We start from the raw sequence: 10,375 nt of genomic DNA on the forward strand, positions 1-10,375 counted from the left end.
CATTTAATAGAGATATATTTTTAATTTTGAAGAATTAAATTAGATATATAAATATATATATATACACTTAAAAGTTGGGATATTTGTATGCTTTCTTAATCAACTTGTGAAGCTTGAAATGTAGAAGTACCTTGTGGATTTCAGTCGAAAAATTATGTAATGATGGTGTATTTATTTTTCTATTCATAATTGTTATTATTATTTTTAGTTAAATTATGTTGGGTCAAGCCCATTTTATTAATTAAGGCAAAAAACAAATAAACAAAAGACCAAAGGTCATATCCTACACAATCCAACTAAAAACATTCAGGAAAGTAAACTAAAAGAAATTTGGGAGCTCAAATGTGTGTTTCTTCTTCAGTTCCTCCTTCTCCATAGAAACGGTAATTTCTTCTTTTGATGCTCGAATTATTTTCTTTCAATTGCTTCTCCATAACTCTGACTTGATTCCAGACCTTCTATTGTTTTTGCTAGCCTTTGTCTAAGATATTCAACGTATCTTGAAGGACTTGGTCGAAGCTTCCGCATTCATCTAGTAAATTTGTATCGTCTCTGCTAGATCTAGGTAAGATTGAGCTGAATCTGTGAGAACTTGTACTGAGGTCTTACGTGTTGTGTTGCTTTCTACCACGAGTGTATCATATTATTTATCGATTGTTTTGTCATTGGGTCTGTGTGCTCAAATTGTTTACCAGGTTATTTCTTCTAGTTTTAATTCTCACATTTGGAAGCTGAGATTTATCATTGTTTAGGATCTTCCTAACTTGTATTGGGAGTTTTAGAAATGTGGTATATTGGATCAAACCTTTATAGTTCATAGCATGGTTAGCTAGGAAATTTGCTAATCCGTTACCTTCTCTAAACGTGTGTTTTATCTGAGCATGAGTAGTCTCCATATACTTTTGTATTTCCTCTATCATATCTGGCAGCTCCCACAGGGGTTTTCAATGCTTCTGAATAATGTACGCACTACCTAACGAATCTGTTTCTATGATAACATTGTGAAGATTGATTCGTTTACAATATTTCGTAGCTTCTAGTATTGGCATTATCTCTGCTTCTGTATTGGTAGTCTTGTGAATCTCATGTGTTTGAGCAAAAATCAGATTTCCTTTCTCATCTCTTAGGCAGAAACTGTATGAACTCCTCCCAGGGTTATCTCTACTTCCCCCATCTGTGTTGACCTTCGGTCTGCCTGTTGGTGGGATGACTAAAGTATTACGGAGGATATTCTGTATATTGTATTTTTTCTTCTCTATTGATTTTTTGTGCTGTCTCTATTAGACTTCTTTAAATTAATTATTTTATGAATTTTTTATTATTGTCTGTACTTTTATTTGGACCCAAATTAGTCATTTATGACTTTATTGGATGTTTGTTAACTATTGCCCAAAGTTAAAAATCTACGGTACTTGGATGCTTAAAAGGAACTGATTTGAAACATTAAAATACACTTGATTATTTGGTGTTTTTTTGTCGTACTTTAAAAGATTTATTTGTAATTGTTACAATTTATTACTCATCACACACATGTTTATATAGAAATATTAATCATTCTAACAAATCTATAAAAAAATTATGGGACACACATGCGTTGCACGTGTCCAGACACTTGTTAAAACTCAAACGTTGAAGAGGAATTCCTAAAGTCCCTTCTTGAACTTTGAGATGAGTTCGCTTAGATCCTAGGGTTTGATGGTAAATCTTTCTTAGGATACACAATTATATATTAGAATCAATTAGAAAGTATGAGAGTATGATTACCTTGATGTGGAAGTAGGTATAATCTCTTTGATATATGTTAGTCTTGATGAAATCCTAGTCTTGAACTCTAGAAGTGAGTTTCTTATTTTGCTAGAGATAAGAGGAGTATTTGATGTGAGAACCTTGTCAAGATTTATGATTAGAAATTAAGAATATTTTGAAACACTTGAGATACATGGGAGTAACATATTTTAATGTTGGAGGTGGAGGAGAGGAGAGAATTTGAGAAAAACCAAACACTATGCCTTTCAAGATGAGTTTCATAATGAACCAACACATAACTTAATAAATAGAGTAACTTAACATCATGTACACTTGAAAATGGCTTGACGCGGCACACCCATGCGACCAGGCATGCGTTGTGCACGGCCAATCTGACTGTCCTTCAATAAATATGCATAACATTTAACTCAGAAGTTGGATTAATGAGTGATTGGAGGCGCTGTAAAGAAGACTAAAAAAACCCTTGATTTGGTAGGTTAAAGGCCACACAACTTTTTATATTCTACGATATATGCTTGTTTGAAATTGATCCAAGTAAGAACATAAATTGAAACTCAATCTGTATGGAAACTTTCAACTCAACTTTGACCTAACAGGGTTCCTTTGACCTTAATACATCTCGAAAGCTCTTCCGACACTAAAAAGTTGACTTTATCACTTATGTACAACTAGAAATTATAGGGTTCAAATTTATATGCATATGAAGAATTGTTTGAGTCTTAGCCTAGGATTTGCAGGGTATTACAATGTCTCTTCCTTGGGATCATTCGTCTTTGAATGTTGGTCTAGAATGAAAAATGAATTGAACTATTGTGGCTATCAAGTTAGAAGATGGTGTTTTCTTACCTCAAAGGTCTTGGAGCTCTATTCAATGGATGATGGATGTTTATACTTTGAGAAAATATGAGCATGCTCTTTTTGAAGTCCAAAAGCCCCTTTAAAAGGCGTCCAAATGTAACCCGGCCCGTTGTGCCCGACTGCCCGTACAACAAGCGATAAGATGGTCATAACTCTTTACTCAAATGTCATATTGACAAACAGTTTGATATTTTGTAATCTAGACTCAAAGATCTTAATTTGACATGCTATAGGTATTCTAAATCCTTATATATTGGGAGATATTCTCATCCTAAGTTAGCCCATAAAAAAATTATATCAAAACACTCTTATAGTAAATTCGTCACTTGAGATTTTTGTTTCAAGACTCCCTTTAGCCTCTAACTTCCGTCTATGAATTTCAAGTGACTTTATATAGTCATTCCTTGATATAACCATCTAATTATCATTATTCTTCCGACATCTCAATGATGGTTGACACTTGACAAGATATACGATAAATCAGTCGTCAAATATAAAGTTGCTATCTTAAATGTTAAAAACTTATGGGGTGTTACATGAAATATTAATTATCAATGTTTTATTATACGATTTAACTATATTTTTGTTAAATGTTTTAGTACAATGTCATCACTCATCTCATATTTTCATTGTATCTTACTATGATTCAACGGAAAAATTTGAAGTACAACTTATATGTTATGTTTGGAGACTTAATTAACAAAAAATGTGAAGAATCCAAGGTTGAAATATTCCACTTTTATTGATTTGGTTGGGTCTATATATTTAGACACCGACACAATTAATTTGGTATGGTATTTGAAAAATTCAAACCAACGTGACCTATGTACACCCTTATCACCTGGCCTTTTGGGGTATTTTGATTGTAATTCCACAGTAAAGTAATTTTGAGACATACTTAATAATTTTATCATTGTTTATTATTACTTTATGCATGTTAATAATAAAAAAATGGAGAAGGGCCTAAAATGCCTCTCAAATATTTGAATTGGTACAAAATTACCCTTTATCCACCTATCGGCCCTAAAATACCCCTGACATCCACCTTTTGGCTCACAACTAGCCCTAAAGTACAATTGTTGGTTGTGCCTCTACCATGATAAAACTTTTGTGCAGGTATGTATTAAAAAGCTAAAGCAGATGGGAAATGTATTTGTGAAATGTACAGGAGATGGGAAATGTTTTTAATTTGTGAAATAATAATCAGTTAATTAGTAGATCTCCTTAGGAATGCTATTACGCCTAAACCTGCGACTAATGCAGCACCAGCTGCTACGGCACTGTAAGCTGAAGCCCATGCAGATTGTGTATCCAAACTGTTGGAGCTTGAACCCTTCCTACGCCCATGCTTTCCTGAATAGTCTAAGTGCAATCTTAATCCCTGTTGAAGTTCATCATTTCTCTCATTACATCATATCATGTTAATTAAATGTAGCTCTGAGTAGTGATTTTAGGAATATTCAATTTGATCCATATATATATACCTTCCAACCTGCACATCTTGCATGGTCAACTGCAGCTGTGAGATCACTTTCTGTTGCTAGAACAACCTTGTCATGGTCTTCATCTTCATACTGCAACAGGGTATATATTACCAATGATTATATCATCAAGTCAGGAGAAACACATGCACAATTACAACCAATCCCCACCAGAATTTGAGGAAGGTTATTCCGCTTTATGTCATCCCCCACTCTTTGAAAAATTGCTGTTATCAGATCTCTCATGCTCCCGATATCTGAATAAGTATGCAACTCAAAACATCACCTTTACTGATTTGTATATATTTCAAGGCCATATATACATGACAAGTTCTTGTTAAGATTGAAAATAACATACTGCAGTTGAATCTGTGCATGCTTCCTGTTCTGTCTTGAATCTTGAATGCAAAAGTATTAGGCAGGCTTGACGAAGGATAAGAAATACTTCTTCTCAACTCTGCCCCTTCAGAAGCCAATTTCAAGGAAGAAATGCTGACATCATGTCATATAAATGAGTGTTCGAGTTAACTATAAAATTTTGTAATTAACACCGATATAATACCAAAGGAAGTTTCTAACCTTCGTGTCTCTTCCTCATCATCTGGACACAATTCCATAGCTGAATCCCAAAACTTTTGCATCCTAGTATTTGCAACTTCATTATTCACTCCAGAAGTATTTCCCACCTAGTTAGTGAGCAGTAGATAACGAATATATAAAGCTTGGCCGGTAACAAGAAGACATAATATGTTGTGTGTAGACATAATTCCATTTCTTAAGAAACAATCGATATTCAGCAATATTTATATGGGAAACTAACATACATGATAATTTAGCCCGTTACAGAAACAAGACAGTTGAATATACATATATATATATATACTAGCACCACATCCAGAAAGGCCATAATCAGTAGCAAGAGTTTTGGTAATATCCTCCAGCAGACAACATTCAACCAAGCTTAATTCTATACATATATTTCAACAAAATATGAAATGAACTCCATTAACTTTGGTCCGCTCATAGGCTTCAAAGAGGCAGATAACCTATATATGACGGACAGAATAGACAAACAAAATATTAGCCAAAGGTACTAGGTTAATATGAACCTGTAATTAAGGCTCTAAGTCCTCGTAGTCTTTCTTTATTTTGGTTTTCCACCCGGTGTCTGGTATCTGAATTGGAGCGCGACTTTTCCGGATGCACTCCGCGTAGGGAAAACATAATTCTTTTTCCTATTTTTCAATTATATGCTTCTCTTACAAAAATATCCAACTTAAGGGAACGTCTCTGAAGGGACGGACTACTTATTTAGAAACTTGGTTATTTGTCGTGTTGTTTGGACTCTCCTGAAATGTTGTCGCACCTATGTTGGATTTTTCAATAGTGGACTACTTTTGAAGGATTTTACGCACACACAACATCTTTTAAGAGTCGGAGCAACACAGGTGATAAATATTTTATTCATGTCATATGCCTAAACAATCCAGACGAAGCTAACTGCAATCTTATATTTTAATAGGGGAATCATTGTACCTTATCATTTGGTCGGCTACCTAAACTACCACCTTGTTGTTGAGGGTACAATTCCTCACACTGTAATTCCCTACTGGTTAACATTTTCCCAGACAAGACCAATTGTGAGTGCATGATCTTGAGAAATTTACATGAGCAAGTGCGTGTGCGTTCAGTGCTAGCTAAAGTAGAGACACTACAAGAAAACTGTGAATAACATGGGGATTTTCCTGGGAATTAGTATGAAAATTTGCAGGAAAATAAGTTTCCTGCGAATTTTCATACTAATCCCCAGAAAAATCCCCATGTAATTCACACTTTTTTTGTAGTGAGACATGATGAGGTGGATACTTTCTGGAGATTCTAAACTCGTTGAAAGATACTAGAAATGCATAGCGACAACACTTGGAATCTGTCACGAAAAAGTAACGTGGGTGTCTGCTGCATGCCTTACCGTGGCTACAGCTGCATGAGTGATATGAAGCACATCAACCACAGCAACTACAATTCCATCTGCAGCAAATGTAATAAGATCAGGAAAAGATGATAAACACTTATAAAATGTACACTGAAAGGTCAATGCTGCCTACCTTTATCAATTACAGGTAGGTGTAAAAATTTCCCGTCATGCATTGTATGTAAAGCATCAACAATAGATGTATCTGTTGTAGCACATTCAGGATTGGGAGTCATTACCTGGATGGATGACGTAAGTCATTAAGTATGAAAGTTTTCAGGGATCAAGTTTTCTTCTAACACCCAAACAAAAGTAGTAAAGAAATAATACAAAAGTTGTCAATTTCTTTGATTTGAATTAACTATTATTGTAAGAAGACTGATATACAAGAGTAACTACATACCCTCTCCACAAGAATGGACTCTGGTGAAAGATCTTGTGCTATGACTCGCATCAGTATGTCCTTTGAACTGCAGAGACCGCGAGGAATCTCTTTTTGGTGGTTAGCATGCCATTCATTACAACACTATACATAGTTTGGCTTGTTAATATTGGGAGAATACTCACGTTAAAATTCCTTGTGGTTTCTTATCAACAGCCACAATAGCCGAGCTTGTTTGAGATTCAAACATCTTTTTTGCTGCGTCTAAAACAGTATCGTTTGGTTCAACTGTAACAGTTCTGGAAACACCGTAAAAAATGGCTGGTGACTTGCAGAAAATCTATTTTCTGTTATATTCTTTAGGAGATAAAAAGTGAAGATATTACCTACTTTGGATTCTCAGAAATTATTGTAGAGAGTGAAGGCCGAAACATTTTCTCCCGAAGGGTTTCAATAAATGAATCAGAACCTGAAAAAAGGTTAACAAATGTCACTTGCAATGAGCATCAATGAGTCACATGAACCGGGTAAAGTCATCAGTAACACAAGACAAAATGTTCGATAACCAACCAGAAACAGATGCTCCCCAATTTTTTTCAACTCCCTCAACAGCAGCTACAATTGCCTTTCCTTTTTCTCTTGCCCTTTCAAGGCGAGCGATAGCATCATAAAGACATTTTGCTATATCAAGCAGAGCAATGACCTCACCATTTTCTACAACTGGCAAATGTCTAAATTTTCCTGCAGTGAGTAAGTAACCAACCATACTCGAGTGAGATGTAGCATAAGGTTGTAAAAAATTAATACATTTCGTTATTTCAAATACACCAACCTAGCACCATTTTCTGCAATGCTTCTACAGCAAGTGTGTCTGAAAGCACAAAAACAGGATGTTTTGTCATAACCTTTGAAACAGGTGTTTCCTGAATATTGACTTCACTTGCAATAACTCTGGTTGTTATATCCTTCGGGAAGAAAGAAACACGATTACACAAAGGAAGAGTAAGTCAACTATATCAACTTATACTTGAGTCTACTGAGTGAAAAGCATGATTGAGTTTTAACCTTATCCGTCAATATACCACATAGTAATGCATTCGAGTCGGTCAACAATAAAGCATCAACTCTGCGAGCAACCATCTTGCGGCAAGCATCATAAATACTTGTAGAATCAGGTACTGTTAGAGCTTTAGAAAGACGGAGTCTCTTCACTGTCCTCTCTCCAGTCAAACCCCTGTTTCATATGTCAGAGAGAAGCAATCATCTAATTTGAAAAGTAATACACAAGTAAACCTGAGCCTATGGTTATATAAGTTAGCAAGTACGTAATCCGATATGATTTTAGAAAATCAAGTATATTTACTAGCAAGGAAATCTCTTGGCTATGACTTGCATAAAAGAGATTTTCGCTCGATTGATCAACATCTTAGGTCTAAAGAAGTGAATATACTTAAATGACTAAAGAACCCTAAAACAGAAGAAGCAAGGCAAAAAAATAAAATAAAATTTTATCATTCACCAACTGCACAAATCGGCAGAAACATTACATGTAGTCTGTGTTGAATTTTGGTGATTTAATGCAGCTAGTGTATGAAGTTCGATACAATTTCAAGCAGCTTTTCCATGTCCTTTGGAAAATCTTAATGGAAGTATCACTACTTAAAAGTCACCATTTTCCCATTGAATTCCTACTGAAAAATGTTTAAGTGGTTATTCCCATGCATATTGTGAAAAGGAAAAAATAGTAATTATTTCATATGGTAGAGTTAGGAAGCTTCCCACTATTTTAGTGAGAATCTGCTACCACACAGTTTTTCCACTGGAATTGGTTATTTTAAAAATGAATGGGCAAATCATATTCTATAGCACAAATTTCCTGCGAAAAAACCTTTGTTTCTAGTAGCGTATGATACCACCCATCTGAAGTATTCAATAAGGCAATGAAATCCAGATATAGACCCTCTTACTGGCTACAATATCAGCTAATTTGCAATTGCAATACATTTAATGCCGAAGCTTATAATTTCTAAATTGTCATTTAAGCTATATTTATAATAGGTAACATCTTTTACGGATACATCAGAAATTTAATCAATCTTGGGACAGACATTTCCAAAATTATTAATAGGCGAACGTGAAGCAATGGCATCAGCAGCTCCCAAAATTACAAGCTCCAGAGGCAAATTCTACATTATATACATATATGGTTCAATGGTAGGACCAATACTACATCCAACCATCTAAATGAGAATGTAGCTACGATACAAATTAATGAAAATAAAGATTTATGTTCTCATCCAATAAATTACGTTGCACATATATATGTAATGAGGCAATGAAAAGAAAACACACATCGAACGAGAAGAGAATAGAGATTTCCGATGAGGAGACACAGGGAGTCCTCCAGCATTACTGACTGTTGTTTTCTTTTTCGGATGGGAGGATAAGCTTGTCATTGACAAGCTTCGACTCGATGCCGTTCTACCTCCTACACTCGTTACCATCTGCGCATGCATACATTGCACAAACAAATTAATTTCTAGAAAATAGAATGGATATATCAAAATTAACAGAGTGAACGTTACATTGAACACAAGATTTCAACCAAAATTCTTCATTTTTTTCAAAATGATCAAAAACTGAATTGAATGAGTGTTTGGAGGATGTTGCGCGTGTTCCTAGGGGTTTTGGCATACCACATCATTCCACGTCAACCATATAAATCAACATTGGGCAATGTAATTTCCAATTTCACAACCATATATATAGTATTTATTTAATTTCCATCACTTTCTCTCTCTATTTTTAAACATCGTGAGGTGTCACACCACTGTATTTCTTCTACTTATACTTGCTTTTAAATTAAATTGTCTCTCTCCTTGCCCCCTCTCCCAATCTATTTTGTATTTTCACTCTCTCTCTATATATATATATTTTTTTTTTTTAAGGTGTTAGACAGTTGTATATGATGTATTTCTACCTTTCTCGATATATATTCATCTGCTCTTGTTGTATTTTATATTTTCACCCTTCTCTATTGTATTTCGACATTTTGAGGTATCAAACGATTGTACTTATTATATATACTAGTCTCGGGACACGTGTGTTGCACGTGTGTTCCATGTAAATTTTTATAGATTCGTTGAAACAATTAAAATTTTGTGCAAATCGTGTGAAGTGAGTAATATTTTTTAATGTGTATCAAGAAACACCAAATGACGGGCACATTGTAATGTTTAAAATCAATTCCTTCGAAGGTACCATCAGTAAATCAATTCCTTTGAAGCTATTATCGGTAATTTTTGAACTTTGTTTGGTAGTTAATACACTTTCAATAAAGTCACAAATGACTAATTTGAGACAAATAATAATACAGACTTACGATAATGATAAAAAAAATTCATAAAAATTAGATTGGTGAAGTCTAATAGAGAAAAAACACATAAAAAAGTAGAATAAAAAAACGTTATTCATATAGATTATAGATAGAAAATAAATATTGAATCAATAAGTTATCGAAATTCGGAAGCTACAAGTTTAAAGAGGAAAAACAAAAGGCACAGACCATGAGAGAGAAGTAATTGCCCTGACAAATCCTACAATTTGCAAATTATGTGTAACGAAGTATGCATCTTATTTTTCTCCAGAATAAGATAATACTTATTTCTGACAAAAATAGAGACGAAAATTTACCAGCGATGCTTGACATCACATTCATTACTTCACACACCATAACACACACACACACATATGTATACTAATTACATGGAACATGCGTTGCATATATATTTTCAGATTTTATTATAATATTTGTGTAACAAAATAATAAATCAAAAATGTGTTTTAAAAATTATGTCCGTTGAGAAAATATTTGTCGTTATGATACGGAGACACCATTTAAAATTTGTGAATATA

At 34.2% G+C, this 10,375-nt stretch overlaps 1 protein-coding gene and 1 long non-coding RNA gene across 2 annotated transcripts; one reads left to right on the forward strand and one right to left on the reverse strand.

Moving 5' to 3' along the window:
• Positions 1 to 291: 291 nt before the first annotated feature.
• Positions 292 to 2,969, forward strand: LOC107059653 (uncharacterized). The gene is made up of 3 exons (XR_001472806.1): positions 292 to 383; positions 475 to 565; positions 2,505 to 2,969. It is a non-coding gene; the product is annotated as an uncharacterized lncRNA (long non-coding RNA).
• Positions 2,970 to 3,255: 286 nt separating this feature from the next.
• LOC102580138 (CBS domain-containing protein CBSCBSPB5-like) lies at positions 3,256 to 8,964 on the reverse strand. Its single transcript, XM_006341846.2, has 14 exons — positions 8,813 to 8,964; positions 7,526 to 7,694; positions 7,293 to 7,425; positions 7,031 to 7,201; positions 6,851 to 6,929; positions 6,646 to 6,759; positions 6,482 to 6,548; positions 6,212 to 6,317; positions 6,076 to 6,134; positions 4,686 to 4,792; positions 4,465 to 4,598; positions 4,278 to 4,363; positions 4,110 to 4,199; positions 3,256 to 4,006 (listed from the first exon to the last, which is right to left on the reverse strand). Exons 1-14 carry the CDS (start codon positions 8,962 to 8,964, stop codon positions 3,833 to 3,835), a joined length of 1,641 nt encoding a protein of 546 aa, XP_006341908.1. The 3' UTR covers positions 3,256 to 3,832.
• Positions 8,965 to 10,375: the final 1,411 nt, after the last annotated feature.

The sequence above is a fragment of the Solanum tuberosum genome, unplaced genomic scaffold (assembly GCF_000226075.1).
Source record: "Solanum tuberosum cultivar DM 1-3 516 R44 unplaced genomic scaffold, SolTub_3.0 scf00031, whole genome shotgun sequence".
Taxonomy (NCBI): domain Eukaryota; kingdom Viridiplantae; phylum Streptophyta; class Magnoliopsida; order Solanales; family Solanaceae; genus Solanum; species Solanum tuberosum.